This window comes from Rhinoderma darwinii, chromosome 1, assembly GCF_050947455.1.
Source record: "Rhinoderma darwinii isolate aRhiDar2 chromosome 1, aRhiDar2.hap1, whole genome shotgun sequence".
NCBI classification, from domain to species: Eukaryota; Metazoa; Chordata; class Amphibia; order Anura; family Rhinodermatidae; genus Rhinoderma; species Rhinoderma darwinii.
Genome location: NC_134687.1, coordinates 646,064,526 through 646,082,380, shown reverse-complemented (window position 1 = coordinate 646,082,380; position 17,855 = coordinate 646,064,526). Strand labels below are relative to the sequence as shown.

The 17,855-nt window shown below is 44.0% G+C and overlaps 1 protein-coding gene across 1 annotated transcript in view; it reads left to right on the top strand.

Moving 5' to 3' along the window:
- LOC142657638 (uncharacterized) overlaps positions 1-17,855 on the top strand; it is a 209,056-nt gene that overhangs the window by 5,626 nt on the left and 185,575 nt on the right. The window contains exons 3-5 of the mRNA XM_075832904.1: positions 1,706-1,784; positions 1,903-2,000; positions 2,179-2,293. Of these exons, the coding sequence (XP_075689019.1) occupies positions 1,706-1,784; positions 1,903-2,000; positions 2,179-2,293 (292 nt within the window). The remainder of the gene's footprint in view (positions 1-1,705; positions 1,785-1,902; positions 2,001-2,178; positions 2,294-17,855) is intronic.

The following is a 17,855-nucleotide window of genomic DNA, read 5'->3' as shown; positions in this document are numbered from 1 at the left end:
CGTAGCGACATTTATTGTTCCGTATAATGTACTGGGAAACAGGAAGAAAATATTTGTGAGGTAGAAAATGGAAAAAAAAAAGCGATTCCTCCATTTGTTTTTTGCGCTTCGTTTTTACAGAATTCAATAAAACAATTAAAACTACATGATAACTTTATTCTGCGGGTCAATGCTATTACGGCGATACTAAATATATATCGTTTTTTTCTATGTTTTACTACTTTTACAAGGAAAATACGAAGTGTAAAAAATAAAAATTTATTTTGTTGCCAAATTCTGAGCCATAATTTTTTTATTTTTTATGTCGATTTAAGTGTTATGAGGGCTTATTTTTAGCGGGATAAGCTGTAGTTTTTAATGATACCATTTTGGGGTTCATGCGAGGTTTAGTTTTTAATCCATTTTTTGTGGGAGATGAAGTGACCAAAAAATTGCGCTTCTGGCGTTTTTACCTTTTTTTTAATTTTATTTATTTTTTTACTGCGTGTACCGTGCGGGTTAAATAGTGACATATTTTAAAAGTTCAGACTTTTATGGATGCGTCAATACCAATTATGTTTATTGTTTACAATGCTCTAGGGGGAAAAATGTTAAAAGGAGGGTTTTTTGAACTTTTAGGCTATGTTCACACGGGGTATTTTGCCGAGTTTTTTGACGCGGAAACCGCGTCGCAAAACTCGGCAGAAACGGCCCGAGAACGCCTCCCATTAATTTCAATGGGAGGCGTCGGCGTCTTTTTCCCGCGAGCAGTAAAACTGCCTCGCGGGAAAAAGAAGCGACATGCCCTATCTTCGGGCGCTTCCGCCTCCGACCTCCCATTGACTTCAATGGGAGGCAGGAGAAAGCGTATTTCTCGCTGTTTTATGCCCGCGGCGCTCAATGGCCGCGGGCGAAAAACGGCGCGATAATTGCCGCGAAAATCGGCGTGCAGGGAGAGGAATATCTGCCTCAAAGTTCCAAACGGAATTTTGAGGCAGATATTCCTCCCCCAAAATACTCAGTGTGAACATAGCCTTAATATATATATATATTTTTTTTTTTTACATAAAAAAAACAACTTTTTATTAGTCCCCCTAGGGGACTTCAACCAGCGATCGTTGGATTGCTTGCACTATTTACTGCAATACTAATATATTGCAGTATATCGTCTTTCTGACAGGCTTCTATTAACCCCTTAATAGCACAAAGATGGCAGACCAGGAGGCCTTCATTAGGCCCCCAGGCTGCCATAGCAACCATCGTCACCCTGCGATTGCATTGCTCTTTCTAACTATTTAAATGCCGCGGTCGCTATTGACTGTGCCATTTAATGGGTTAAAGAATCCCTCTCGTTACTGTGAAGTATCGGCTGTAACATACAGCCGACACACGCATCATATGGATCGGGCTCACTGCGTGAGCCTGTTCCATATTTCCCCTGCCCGAATATGACGTAAGCATACGACAAATGTCAGGAAAGGGTTAATTTATTGTTATGGTAACTCCCTTATAATACTATATTGTTTGTAAAATGTACAAATGTTTTATACTTGAGTTACATAAAAAAAATTACACCTCACTGATTGGTAGAAAAAGTGAACATGTCGGGGGGGGGGGGAGAGAGACAGAATCTTTCCCCTGGGTGCTGGAGATCCTAGCTACAACTCTGCTATAAAGTCATTGAACTCAAGTTCATTTAACTTTTTTTTTTTTTTTGTCTGTTTAGGGTGAAAATCTGATTGATATTAAGGTTGAGGTTAAAGATGAAGCCGAAGAGGAGCCGGATTTAATGGCTGATCAGCAGTGTAAGGAGCGGGAGACGTTCATTATTTGTAAAGACGAACCTGTTTTGAGGGTCACCTAGATACAACTCCCATCATCTCATCATCACTTGTAAATTCCGCCACTGTGTGTTTTCTACAGATGGATCCAGTAGGGGAAGTCCACCAGAGAGATGTCCCAGTCCTCTGTATTCCCAGGACTGTCCAGAGGAAAATCACAATGTCCCCGAGAATCCTCAGGTAGATGAAGCGGAGCCCTATACCAGATCTATATAGGGGGGTGTGGAGCTTTTTGGTCCTGCGGTCATAGATGTGGTCATAGATGTGGTCATAGATTTTGGTGGTTTCTTATGTTGATCTGTTAGATTCTTCGCACTCTCTGCTGTATTGTACTGAATTGTTACATATGTGAAATCAGGGGGAAGATCTGACTAATATTAAAGCGGAGGATGAAGCCGAAGAAGAGCGGGTGAGGGGCGATCAAACGTGTAAGAGGGAAGTGGAGGAGGAAATTCCAGGAGGTGTTACCACAGGTCAGTAATAATGAATTTAGAAAGTGAATTGGGAGGTTTGGTAAGGTGGGGTTCCTCCTTAGTTCTACATTACAGTAACACTTCAGACAATGTGTTCTACATAGTGCAGGACCTGAGGGAGCTGTGACTGCACATAGAAGTTCTCTACAAGGTGTTCTGTGATTCCGGCCATGCACTAGGCTTAGTATCATCAGATTTTGGGAGGGATACCAGGAGCATTTAACCCTTTCAGGACCGAGCTCATTTTGGCCTTCAGGACCAGCCCCATTTTTTCAAATCTGACATGTCAATTTATGTGGTAATAACTCTGGAATGCTTTTGCCTATCCAAGCGATTCTGAGATTTTCTCGTAACATATTGTAATTTATGTTAGTGGAAAATTTTGGTCAATAAATTCATTGCTTATTTGTGAAAAACGCAAAAATGTAGAAAAAATTTGCAAAAATTATGATTTTTCTCATTTTAAATGTATCTGCTTGTAAAACAGATAGTAATACCACACAAAATAGTTACTATTTCACATTTCCCACATGTCTACTCTATATTTGCATTGTTTTTTTGAACATTTATTTTATTTTTCTAGGACGTTACAAGGCTTAAGAACTTTATAAGAAATTTCTTATATTTTCAAGAAAATGTCAAAAGGCTATTTTTACAGGGACCAGTTCAGTTCTGAAGCGGCTTTAGGGGCCTTATGTACTAGATAGACCCCATAGATCACCCCATATTAAAAACTGCACCCCTCAAAGTATTCAAAACGGCATTCAGAAAGTTTCTTAACCCTTTTAGGCGCTTCACAGGAATTAAAGCAATGTAGAGGGGAAGTTGACAATTTTATTTATTTTTTTTTTGCTGAAATTCATTTGTAATAAAAAAAATTCTGTACCGCAGAAGGTTTTACCAGAGAAATGCAACTCAATATTTATTACCCAGATTCTGCAGTTTTTAGAAATATCCCACATGTGGCTCTAGTGTGATAATGGACTGAAACACCGGCCTCAGAAGCAAAGGATCACCTAGTGGATTATGGGGCCTCCTTTTTTAAGAATATATTTTAGGCACCATGTCCGATTTGAAGAGGTCTTGTAGTGCCAAAACAGTGGAAATCCCTCAAAAGTGACACGGTTTTGGAAACTACACACCTCAAGAAATGTATCTAGGGGTACAGTTAGCATCTTGACCCCACAGGTATTTTGCTATATTTATTGGAGTTTGACTGTGAAAGTGAAAATCCTACTTTTTTTCTGAAAAAATATTTTAAAAAATATTTGCAAGGAATAAAGAATAAAAAGCACCTCAAAACATGTAAAGCTACTTCTCCCGATTACAGCAATAACCCATATGTGGTAATAAACTGCTGTTTGGACCCACGGCAGAGCTCAAAAGGGAAGGAGCGCCATTTGGAATTTGAAGCGCAGATTTTGCTGGATTGTTTTTCAGTGCCATGTCGCGTTTGCAACGCCCTGGAAGGAGCAAAACAGCGGAAACTCCCAAAAGTGACCCCATTTTGAAGACTACACCCCTCAAGGAATTTTTCTAGGGTATAGTTAGCATTTTGACCCCACAGTTTTTTTTGCTGAATTTAGTGGAATTAGGCTGTGTAAATGAAAATCTACTTTTTTCTGAAAAACATAGTAATGTTTAATTTTTACAATAAATAAAGGAGAAAAATCACCCCAAAATTTGTAAAGCAATTTGTCCTGATTACAGCAATATGCCATATGTGGTAATAAACTGCTGTTTGGACCCACGGCAAGACTCAGAAGGGAAGGAACAATATTTGGCTTTTGGAGCTCAAATTTAGCTGGAATGGTTTTCGGGTGTCAAGTCGCATTTGCAAAGCCCCTGAGGTACCAAAACAGTGGAAACCTCCCAAAAGTCCCTTTAGGGGACTGGAACGAGCGATCATTAGGTCGCTGGTACAATACACCGATACTAATGTATCGCAGTATAATATCATTTTTACAGGCTCCTGTACAAGCGTGATCGCTGTTCCTGTCCGTTAGTCCTGGGTGTCAGCTGTAATACACAGCTGACACCTTCAGAATATGAGCGATCGCAGCGCATGAGCCCGCTCCATATATAACCCCCCGCTCCACGACATTGTATTAAGTCGTGGTGCGCGCAGGCGTTGATGCGCAGCGGATGGTGCAAAGTGAAAATTTAAATTTTCCACTGATATGCCGTTTTAATGCACAATATGTTGTGCCCAATTTGTGCCACTGAAGACAAATACCTCATACAATGTTGAGCGGGTTCTCCCGGGTATAAAATGACATATATATGGACGTAAGCTGGTGTTTGGTCATGCTGTGGGTCTCAGAAGGGAGGGAGCGCCATTTGGCTTTTGGAGCGCAGATTTTGCTTGGTAACTGTTCTGTTTGGGATTTTGCTGGTATTTCAGTTTATAATGTGGGGGTTGGTGTAAACTTTGCTGAGTACATCAGGACATAATAAGAGGGTATAATAATTCGGTAAATAAATAATAATCCGCAGATTTGTGGCCGATGTGGCACTGATAAATGGTGCCCGATCTTATCCGCTTTTGAACACTGCACAATTTCTGTCGCTATATTCTGAGAGGCAGAACTTTTTTTTTATTGTTTCTCCACCGGAGCCGTGCGAGGGCTTATTTGTTGCGGAACAATCTCTAGTTTTCATTGGTACCATTTTAGGGTACATTTGATTGTTATTTTTTAACCCCTTCCCGCTCCTGGACGTACTATTAGGTCATGGTAACTGTATCGTTCGCGCTCCATGACCTAATAGTACGTCTCGGGAGTAACGGCCATTTCGGCCGTCCTCCCGACACATACAGGAGCTGTGACAGATGCTGTCTCGTACAGCAGCTGTCACAGCTCCTACAGCGGGGACCGATCGCTGTGTCCCCGCTGATTAACCCCTTAAAAGCCGTGTTCTATAGAGATCGCGGCTTTTTAGGGGTTAAGCTGCCATCGCCGGCCTGCTACACGATAGCGGCCGGCGATGGTGACTATGGCAACCGGACACCTAACAATGGCGTCCGGCTATGCCATAGACGGAAGCCTAGTGGGTCCTGACAAAGTCAGGACCCACTATGCTTGCTGTCAGTGAGTGGCTGACAGTTCTAATACACTGCACTACGCATGTAGTGCAGTGTATTAGAATTGCGATCAGGGCCTCCTGCCCTCAAGTCCCCTAGTGGGACAAAGTAATGAAGTTAAAAAAAAAGTTAAAAAAAGATGTGTAAAAATAAGAAAATAAAAGTTTTAAAAGTAAAAATCTCCCTTTTTACCTCATCAGTCATTTATTATTAATAAAAATATATAAACAAACAAACTATACATAATTGGTATCGCCGCGTCCGTAACGGCCTGAACGACAAAATTATTTTGTTATTTATCCCGCACGGTGAACGCCGTAAAAGAAAATAATAATAAACCGTACCACAATCACAATTGTTTGGTCACTTCACCTCCCAAAAAATGGAATAAAAAGAGATCAAAAAGTTGCATGTACCTAAAAATGGTACTGAACGAAACTACAGTTCGTTACGCAAAAAATAAGTCCTCGCACGGCTTTATTGATTGAAAAATAAAAAAGCCGCTTAGAATAAGGTAACACAAAAAGTGAATGATATTTTTACAAAACTTATTTTATTGTGCAAACGCCATAAGACATAAAAAGAACCTATAAACATAGGGTATCACCATAATCGTATCGCCCCGCAGAATAAAGTGAATGTCATTTATAGCGCACGGTGAACGCTGTAAAAAAAATAGAATAAAAAAACAATAGTAGAATTGCTGTTTTTTAGTCACCACGCCACCTAAAAATCTAATAAAAACTGATCAAAAAGCCGCATGCATGACATGAAAACTACAATGGATTCCTCAAGGGGTCTAGTTTCCAAACGGGTTACTTTTGGGGTGTTTCCAATGTTTTGGCACCACAAGACCTCTTCAAACCGGACATGGTGCCTAATAAAAAAGAGGCCTCAAAATCCACTAGTTGCTCCTTTGCTTCGGAGGCCGCTGCTTCAGTCCATTACCGAACTAGGGCCACATGTGGGATATTTCTCAAAACTGCAGAATCTGGGCAATACGTATTAAGTTGCGTTTCTCTGATAAAACTTTTTGTGTTATAAAAAAAATGGTATAAAGAGGATTTCCTGGCAAAAAAAAAATGTAAATTTCACCTCTACTTGCTCTAAATTTCTGTGAAACACCTAAAGGGTTCATAAACTTTCTAAATGCTGTTGTGAATACTTTGAGGGGTCTAGTTTCTAAAATGGGGTGTTTGATGGGGGTTTCTAATATATGGGCCCCTCAAAGCAACTTCAGAACTGAACTGTAACCTAAAAAAATAAATAAATGAGGCAATACTTCGCTTCTTACATTATACTGATAATAAGCCGTGCCCACCCCGAGATGGCCACAGTTTTGATCGTTTGTATAAACGGAGACCCCTATTAGACCGTTTCAGTGCCCGGTTTTCCCAAGCATACACCCCCGAGAAGTGTATTTCTATTTGAGTCCCTGGTACATTTTAAAGGGAGGGTTCAATTCCCGAGTACCTGCCGGGTAAGAGGGCAAGGTATGGCGGGAAGATATATAAGCTGCGAGAGTGCATCAGGGTATACCTACAGATTTAGGATATATGAAGGAAAGGCCACCCCCAAACCAGACTGCATCCTGTACTACAATAGGTACATGGGAGGGATGGACTTGTAAGATCAAGTCCTGAAGCCCTACAGCACCATGCGGTGTGGTATAAGAAGCTGGCCGTGCACATCATACAGATGGCATTGTACAATGCGTACGTGCTACATCGATGTGCAGGCCAGACGGGCAGGGCCGCCATCAGGAATTTCTGGGCCCCCCTACCGTGGCACCGCCTGTTAACGGTACTCCGTCCAGCACCATATCATGGTAGCCAGGGCCGCCATCAGCGGGGGTATTATGGGTACTGATGTGAGAGGCCCGGCCAAACCTAATTGAAAGGGGGGCCCGGCAACTGCCGCGACTTGCCTTTGGTAGAAAAGAAAAACAAACCCCTGTAATGGGGCTTGTTTTTTTCACCAAAAGAATGTCGTGAGCTGCGAGCCCCCCTTTCAATTAGGTTTGGCCGGGCCTCTCACATCAGTACCCATAATACCCCCCCTGATGGTGGCCCTGAGTAGCATGGGGGTCGTCATGGGGGCCGTCAAACACTGCCGCCCGTGCGACCGATCGCGCGCACCCGCAAACTCCCGCGCATGCCCACCTGTGACCGCCTGGAACCGCGCACCGAATTTTGAGGCAGATTTTGACCTGCCCACACTATCTTGCTGCGTTTTTTGTCCGCGGCGATTGAGGACAGCAGACAAAAAACGCAGGGAAAAATGCATTTTCTACCTCCCATTGATTTCGATGGGAGGTCAGAGGCGGAACCGCGGCAAGAAAGGACGTGCTGCTTTTTCTTTTTGCCGCGACTGGCTCCCATTGATTTCAGATTAAATCAATGGGAGGCGGTATTGGAAGTTCTTTGGTGCTGATTCTGACGCAGTGTCCGAGTCAATATCAAGGCCCAAAAACTCTGTGAACTGGGCCTTATTGTTAGGGCTTATTCAGACGAACGTGTAATACGTCCGTGCAATGCGCGTGATTTTCACGCGCCTCGCACGGACCTATGTTACTCTATGGGGCCGTTCAGACTGTCAGTGATTTTCACGCAGCGTGTGTCCGTGTGTCCGCTGCGTAAAACTCACGACATGTCCGATATTTGTGCAGTGTTCGCGCATCACGCACCCATTGAAGTCAATGGGTGCGTGAAAATCACGCCCAGCACTTCCGCAGCCGTATAAACTATGAATGAAAACAGAAAAGCACCGCGTGCTACAAACATACAAACAGAGTGTCATAATGATGGCGGCTGCGCGAAAATCACGCAGCCGCGCATCATACGCTGCTGACACACGGAGCTGTTATGGACCTTTTGCATGCGCAAAACGCCACGTTTTTGCGCACGCAAAAAGCACACGCTCGTGTAAATCCGGCCTTAGGGTAGGAACACACTAGGCATGAACACTGCGGATTTTATGCAACACATTTTATTGTGGAAAATCCGCAGCGTATTACAGTCGCAGCAGAGTGAAAATCACTGACAGTCCGCAAGGCCCCATAGAGTAACATAGGTCCGTGCGAGGCGCGTGAAAATCACGCGCGTTGCACGGATGTATTACACGTTCGTCTGAATAAGCCCTAACAATAAGGCCCAGTACACAGAGTTTTTGGGCCTTGATATTGACTCGGACACTGCGTCAGAATCAGCACCAAGAAACTTCCAAAACCGCCTCCCATTGATTTAATCTGAAATCAATGGGAGCCAGTCGCGGAAAAAAGAAAAAGCAGCACGTCCTTTCTTGCCGCGGTTCCGCCTCTGACCTCCCATCGAAATCAATGGGAGGCAGAAAATGCATTTTTCGCTGCGTTTTTTGTCTGCTGTCCTCAATCGCCGCGGACAAAAAACGCAGCAAAAAACGCGGCAAGATAGTGTGGGCAGGTCAAAATCTGACTCAAAATTCTTTAAGGAATTTTGAGGCAGATTTTTTCGGCCTGCAAAATACTCTGTGTGAACAGGGCCATACATAAACAGCACTTTGAGACACTTTACTCACCGTGTCAGAAGAGCTGCTCCCACTCCAGTCCTCTTCAGGCGATGTCTTCGGTCCAGATGTCGTCCTTGACCTCCATGCTCCAGAAAATGCCGGGGATCGTAGAACTCCTGCCGCCGCGCAACAACTAGACTCCTCCCCCTCTCCTTACGCAGCTACGCTCTGGAGAAGGAGGACGAGGCGGAGTCGGACGAGGAGGCGGAGTTGGAGGCGGGCCAGCAGGTAAGTAAACTGTGCGCCGCTGTCCCTGTGTGGCTGTCCTTCCCCGTAGATCGGATTTGTGTTGCGGGCGCACCGCCTCCCTCTCGGCGGCGCGCCTGGTCGTTCGCGCATGGGCGCGCGCTTGCGGTCATGCGCGCGCGGGTGCGAGCTTGCGGTCGTTCGCGTGCGCGCAAGTGGTGTTTCGCGGCGGTGATGAGAGGGGGGGCCCGCAGCTCACGGCGGTGTTTGACGAGAGGGGGGCCCGCAGCTCACGACATTGTTTTGGTGAAAAGAACAGGCCCCATTGCAGGGGCCTGGTCGTGACTTGTTTCTTGTTCTGGTTTAGTTACACAGTGCGGTGAAATCCCATTTTTTTGCCACAATTTTTGCAAAAAAACGTGACTTGACCGCACTGTGAGAATATAGCCTAACAGCAATTTTCGTAATTGCGGCACAAATCACGCGGTTTTGCCGCGATTTTTATATAATCGCGGCAAAACTGCGCCATTTTTGCCGCGATTACGAAAATCGCGGCAAAAAAGCGCTAGGAAAACGAAAAAATACCCAAAAACTTTTTAGCCAACTTTATACAATCTACAAATGGGGTCAGGGGGATGGGAATCCGAATGGATAGGGGAACATACTCACCAGCCTGCAGGTCCGGTCAGCAGTGTAGAGGAGCTGGGGGGCGGGATCTCCACACGGAGCTTCAGCACATGCTGCATCTTCCCCTCCAGTGAAGCTACAACAGGTATGCAGGGGCTGCCGCGAGTGTTGCTAGGGGAGTGTCGCTAGGGGGGTGACGCTAGGGGGGTGCCGCGGGCGTTGCGAGGGGGGCCCGTGAGCGTTGCGAGGGGGGGGCCCGTGAGCGTTGCGAGGGGGGGGCCCGTGAGCGTTGCGAGGGGGGGGCCCGTGAGCGTTGCGAGGGGGGGGCCCGTGAGCGTTGCGAGGGGGGGCAACAGTCCGAAGGGGGGGGGTGCGACGGCAGCCCGGCGGGCCCCTTTTACTTCATTCATGTGGCCGGGCCCCTGACGGGAGTACCAGTAATACCCCCCTGATGGCGGCCCTGCAGACGGGAACTTTCCTGGAATTTCAAGAGGTGATTATCAAGAACCTAATCTTTAGGGACCAAGAAGGGGGGCACCCAGTACTTCTGGAAGCGAGGCCACACGCATCGTACCAGGACAACACTTCCAGTAGAAGTTCCCCAAACTGGCAAGAAGGGAAAAAGTCAAAAGAGGTACAAAGTCTGCTATAAGAGGGGGATAAGGGAGGACACAATATATCAATGTGACACGTGTCCCGAATAACCAGAGCTCTGTATGAAAGTGTTTTAAAATTTATCATACATCCCTTGGTTTATAATTTACCCCAGTTTCACTTCCCCTGATGCCCTCCGCACAGCTTATCCCCCCTCGTCTTTCCCCTCTGGGCCCTGCTGTGTGCCCAGGCAGCAGATAACAGCCACATGTAGGGTATTGCCATACCCGGGAGAACCCACATTACAGTTTATGGGGTGTAGGTCTCCGGTCAAAATGCTCACTACACTATTCTAGATGAATGCCTTATGGGTGTAGTTTTTAAAACGGGGTCACTTCTTGCGGGTTTCAACTGTACTGGTACCTCAGGGGCTTCTGCATACATGACTTCGCACTAGAAAATCCCCAGTATGCCAAATGGTGGTCCTTTCCTTCTGAGCCCTCCCATGGGCCCAAACGGCAGTTTATCACCACAAATGGGGTATTGCGGCACTCAGAACAAATTGCGCAACAGAATGGGGTATTTTGTTTCTTGTGAAAATAAGAAATTTTCAGCCAAAACGACATATATTATTTGAAAAAAATAATTTTGTTTTAATTCCCAGCCCAATTCAAATAAGTTCTGTGAAAAAACTATGGGGTCAAAATGGTCACAACACCCATAAATGAATTCCTTGAGGGGTGTAGTTTCCAAAATGGGGTCATTTGTGGTTGGTTTCCATTGCTGTGATACCTCTGGGGCTCTGCAAATGCAACATGGCACCCGAAAACCAATCCAGCAAAATCTGGACTCCAAAGAACAAATAGCGCTCCTTTCCTTCTGAGCCCTCCCATGGGCCCAAACGGCAGTTTATCACCACAAATGGGGTATTGCCGCAATAAGGACAAATTGGGCAACAAAATGGGGTATTTTGTTCCCTGTGAAAATAAGACATTTTGATCACAAATGATATCTTATTGGAAAAAATTTAATTTTTTTCATTTCACAGCCCAATTCAAATACGTACTGTGAAAAAACTGTGCGGTCAAAATGGTAAATGAATTCCTTGAGGGGTGTAGTTTCCAAAATGGGGTCACTATTGGGGGATTCCTACTGTTTTGGCACCTCAACACCTCTTCAAACCTGGCATGCTGCCTTAAATATATTCTAATAAAAAAGAGGCCTCAAAATGCACTAGGTGCTTCTTTGCTTCTAAGGCTTGTGTTTTATTCCACGAGCGCAGTAGAGCCACATGTGGGACATTTCTAAAAACTGCAGAATCTGGACAATACATATTTAGTAGTGTTTCTCTGGTAAAACCTGTGTTACAGGAAAAAAATTGAATAAACTTGTAATTTAGCAAGAAAAATGAAATTTGCAAATTTCACCTCCACTTTGCTTTAATTCCTGTGAAATGCCTGAAGGGTTAAAAAACTTTCTAAATGCTGTTTTGAATACTTTGAGGGGTCTAGTTTTTAAAATGGGGTGTTTTATCAGGGTTTCTAATACATAGGCCCCTCAAAGCCTCTTCAGAACTCAAGAGGTACCTTAAAAAAAAGGCTTTTGAAATTTTCGGAAAAATATGAGAAATTGATGTTTATGTTCTAAGCCTTGTAACGTCCAAGAAAAATAAAAGAATGTTCAAAAAACGATGCCAATCTAAAGTAGACATATGGGAAATGTGAACTAGTAAATATTTTGGGTGGTATAACCGTCTGTTTTACAAGCAGATGCATTTAAATTTTGAAAATTCTATTTTTTCAAAAATTTCTCAATTTTGCAATTTTTCACCAATAAACACTGAATATATCGACCAAATTTTACCACGAACATGAAGTCCAATGTGTCACGAGAAAATAATCTCAGAATCGCTTGCATAGGTTTAAGCATTCTGACGTTATTACCACATAAAGTGAAATATGTCAGATTTGAAAAATGGGCTCTGAGCCTTAAGGCCAAAACTAGGCTGCGTCCTTAAGGGGTTAATCACTTTTTTTATTAGATTATTTTGGCAAGCAAAGTGACAAAAAAAACATAAATTCTGACAATGTTTTATGTCTTTTTTTTTTTTTTTTCTTTTTAACACCGTGTTCACCGTGCGCTATAAATGACATTTTTATTTATTCTGCGTGTTGATACGATTACGCTGATACCATATGTATATAGTTTTTTTTTATGTTTTGTGGCGTTTGCGCAATAAAATCACTTTTCGATAAAATTATTTATTTTTTGTGTCACCATATTCTGAGAGCGATAACTTTTTTTATTTTTTAGTCAAAAATGCTGTGTAAGGGCTTGTTTTTTTGTGGGACGGGTTGTAGTTTTTATTGGTATTATTTTAGGGTACATGCGACTTTTTGATCACTTTTTATTCTATATGTTGGGAGGGTTGATGCCAAAAAAATAGTGATTTTTTAAATAATTTTTTTTTGTGTTTGTTCACCGTGCGGGAAAAATATTATAGTTTTATAGTTTGGGTCATTTATGAACACGGTGATACCAAATATGTGTACTTTTTTTTAACATTTTCAATTTTTCCCTATAATAAAAGTCTCTTATAGGAAAAAAAGTATTTTTTGTTTTTGTAACTTATCTTGTTTTTACACTTTTATAAAACATTTTTATTACTTTATTATTTTTTTTTTTTATTTTTTTACTCTTGTTTTACTTGAAGACCTGCAGCACTGATCGCTGCTATAACACATTACACTACCTAGGTAGTGTAACGTATTATAAACTGTCAGTGTGATGCTGAGGGCTGATTCAGATGAACGTGCCATTTTTGCGCACGCAAAAACCGCAGCGTTTTGCGTGCACAAAAGGCACTTGACAGCTCCGTGTGCCCTGTTCATATGGATGCGCAGCTGCGTTCTTTTCGCGCAGCCGCCATCTTTATGACACTCAGTTTGGATGTTTGTAAACAGAAAAGCACGTGGTGCTTTTCTGTTTACATTCATTCTTTTACTGTTATTGCGCGAATAACGCTTGTCCCACGGAAGTGCTTCCGTGGGGCATGCGTGATTTTCACGCACCCATTGACTTCAATGGGTGCCTGATGCGCGAAAAACGCAGACACATAGAACATGTCGCGAGTTCTACGCAGAGCACTAACGCTGCGCAAAACTCACATACTGTCTGCACTGCCCCATAGACTTCTCTAGGTCCGCGCGAAAACTGCGCGGACGCAAGACACGTTCGTCTGAATCCGCCCTGAGAGTCACACTGACAGGAAGCTTATGAGGACCGGCCTCCTTCTGGTTCTCATAGACTGCCGTGCATGGCAGATCCGGGGGCTGTTGCATGGCCTCCGGTTTTGTCTTATAACCGACGGCAGCACCCGCAATCGGTCCCCGGGAAAATTTGTTATAACAACAAACTTTCCACTTCGTTGCTACAACAAACTTTCCCTGTCCCACAATCACATGACCGGGACCTGAACCAATTAGGTCCCGATCATGTCTCCGGGACCAGAGGCAGGGGATAACAGCGCAATCCGGGTGTCAGCGCTACTCAGAGACACCCGGATCGTGCTTTTAACACCCACCGTGATTCACGTTGGCGCTGCACAGAGCCCAGCAAGTGCCAACGTGAATTTTCTGTGGGCGGTCGGGAAGCGGTTAAGAATGACATTAATTCAATACACTAGTATGTCTTACGATCGCTGGTTCAAATCCGCTGCAGGGACTAATGAATAGTGTTAAAAAATAGTTCAATTCTTTAGTGGTGTACAAAAAATAAACAAAAACCCTTTTCCCACCTTTCCTCTAAAGTATTGTAAAAAAACTAAATTGGTATCGCCGCATCTGTAAAAGTCTGACGTATTACAATATAACATTATATAAATCGCATGGTGAACACTAAAAAAAAAAAACAATTAACCCGCCAGAATTGCTATTTTTTTGGTCACCTTCGTGCTAAAAAATTTGTATGTGCCAATAAAAACTACAGCTCGCCCCACAAAAATAAGCCTTTACTCTGCTCAATCAACAAAATAAAATAGAAATAACCCGCAGGATAAAGTTAACATGTAATTTATACAGAACAGTGAATGCCATATTTTTTAAAAAAATGCTGTTTTTTGATAGGTTCGCTTAAAAAAAAATGGAGTAAAAAGTGTTTAAAAAGTTGCATGTACTCCGGGGCGGATTAAGTAGACCATAGGCCCTAGGCTGTTACCCAAACTTGGGCCCCCCTTTTCCACCGCCACACTACCGCACCGTATCTATTTTTAATACCACCTTTTTGTGCGAGCATTAACAAATGGGTGTTGCACGATGCCCTTGTCACAGGGCTATGTCCCTACATACTGACTGTCTCCAACTATTACTGACCGTATCACACTGTGCAGGGACACATCCACCTGAAAAGCGGAATGGTAACATGCATTTATCTATGAGTCCTGGACCACACAAAGTCTTTTATAGGAAATCCTTGTATTTCACATAAACATGTTAGGAGAGGTGACCGATTCTCCATAAATCTAGTGACTCACAGGTGACGACTACTCAGATTCTAGTAGTTTTTTTTCCTCTTTTCTTCTCCATCCGATCCAGACTTCATGATGACTTCTCCCGGCCACAACCCATTTATGGAGTTTGCCACTCAGATGTCTTCGACTCCTCACTTTTCCAACATTTCCACACCTATAAACGAAGATAAAATTATGGGACCGCACACTGTGCCCCTGAATAAAATAGTATGAAACACTGTGAAGTAAAGCACCACATACACACAGCCTCTGTAGATGGCACCACCCCCCCCCCTCCTGGTATATAGTGCCACTTACCCCCCCTTGTGCGCTCCCTCTTGTATATAGTTCCACACAGCACTCCCTTTTGTATATAGTGCCACACAGCACTCGCTCTTGTGTGTGTATATATATTGTCACACAGCGCTCCCCCTTGTATATAGTGCCACACAGAGCTTTCCCCCCCTTGTATATACTGCCACACATCGCTCCTCCCCTGTATGTAGTGCTACACAGCATCCCCCCCCCCCCCCAAAAATAAAATATTGTACTTACTTTGGCCCGTTCCCGCGACGGACGGAGGGAAACACATCCTCCGGGCAGGACGCATGTGCACACCAGTGTTATGCAGTGACGTCTTCAAGACGGCCTGCGCAGGGATTCTTCCCAGCGCCTTATAGGCTGCAGCCCTAACGTGGCCTTCAGCCTATAGTATTCATTTGTATCTATGTCCTGAGGACGCAGATACAAGTGAATGTGGCTTTTGCTAGCACCGGGGGCCCACCACGGTGCTAGCGACGCCACCAGACATGATTGGGCCCGTGCGGTTATGTGCAGTTTGGGTGAACAGCCCTAATGATGATCCGCGACTGCGTATATCACCTGTGTATGTGTCGTGCAGAGACACATAAACAGATGCTAATAAAGATGGCTGCCCCCACAAAAAAAAAAACATGAATAATTACATTAGGGAACATATTCAAATAATTAGAAAAAAATAGGCCCATAACGTAAAGGCTATATACACACTTAAAAACGTTATATTCTAGTGTGTGTGTGTGTGTGTGTGTGTTTGATTTTATAAAAAAATATTTTTACTTTTTTAGATACAGCTGATTTTGTATCCTGTATCCGTCTGGTCAGCAGGACTGACGGGATCAGGGACACAGGCCTGCGTGTCTTAGATTACAGGTGGATCCTGCGTGTCAATCACATCTAAGATTACAAATTAGCGCAGGACACGTGTCACTGATCCCGTCAGTCCAGCTGACCTGATGGATACAAAGCAGCTGTATCTCAAAAAGTAAAAATTATTTTTAATAAAATGTAATTAGAAAAGTTGCACCAAACACACATTTTTATAAAAAAAAAAAAAAGTTTTCAAAGGTGTACATCCTTCCCCCCCCCCCCCCCCCCCCCACCCATACAGCTCTCCGCAGTTATCCAGAGAATCTGACCTCCCTTTGCAATATAATAACTACTGAGGGCTCTATGGGGGGGGGGAATTATACTGCAACCATCTGACTGCAGACAAGGGGCTCTAGGAATAATCCCCCCATGGAGTCCTCAGTAGTTATTATACTGCAAGGGGTTGGGGGTTGAGCATCTGACTGCAGAGGGCTCTATGGGGGGAATTATTATCCCCTCATACAGCCAGCTGCAGTCAGTTAGATGGTTAGACCTCCCCTTACTGCATAATCCCCCACATAGTGTCGACCAATGACTTTAATGTTAGTTGGGGCTGGAGGGTAAACCGGCAACCAGTACCACTAACCTCACAGTCGGTGACCCCTCTGCTCTTCTCTTCCAGTTTTGTGACGGGATCGCCCTCCTGTTCCGCTTTGCGGCGCATGCTGTGTCTGAGAGGCATGTCCTAAACATTATTAGACGTGCTTAACGTCTGCTAGCTAGCACTATCTCGGCCAAGTCCGCCCTAAATTCCCTGCTCCCCATCTCCACAGCGGCAGTTAGCAGCGCGAGTGCGCTGCATAGTTTTATAAGACTGCGGTTTGGGTGGCCAGCATCGGTGCCCGGACGGCCGCCCTCACTGCCCATATGATAATCCGCCACTGCATATACCCCAAAATGGTATTAATAAAAAGCCCTCAAACCACTACGTGTATGAAATAATAAAAAAGTTACGGCTCCCATTAGTTGATGATGAAAAAATATGCAGATGAACAGATCCAGTGGAATTTTCCTTCCGTTTCAGGAGGTGATTATTAGGGCTCTAATATTTGGGAATCCGGAAGAGGAGGGTCTAAACATGTCTGCTGGAAGCGAGGGCGTCCGTATTATACCAAGACAACACTTTCCCAGCAAAATTCCCCAAACTGCAAAGGTGCAGAGTGTGGACCGAAAGGGGATAAGAAAGGACACCATTTATCAGTGCGACACTGTCCTGTTCATAAAGGATTGCTTCACAGTGTAACACACATCTATGAATAATTGTACTATTTACCCCATTATTATACCACTGTATTATACCCTGATGTACTCTGCACAGCTTACGTATACCCTGATGTACTCTGCACAGCTTACGTATACCCTGATGTACTCTGCACAGCTTACGTATACTCTGATGTACTCCGCACAGCTAACTTATACCCTGGTGTACTCCTCACAGCTCACGTATACCCTGATGTACTTCTCACTGTAACGTTCATGGCCGCGGACTGTTTGGATTACTCACTCCTCGACGGCCGCAGCCATGGTCTGGTGAGCGCTGGCCCGTATCTCCCTCCCAGAAGACGCCAGCATCACTTTTGGGGTGTTTCCACTGTTTTGGTCCCACAGGTGTTTTGCAAATGCAACTTGGTGCCCAGAAACCAATCCATCAAGATCTGTGCTCCTTCCCTTCTGAGCAGTTTCTGCCGAATATATTATTGGAAAAAAAATTTCTTGCTTGATTGAGCAAAGTGATATGTGACATCATTTTTTCAACCGTACTAACTATGTAATGGCTTTTGACCGCGGCATCTAAGGTTTTAAACAACTGGAATCAAAGTGATCTTTTATTC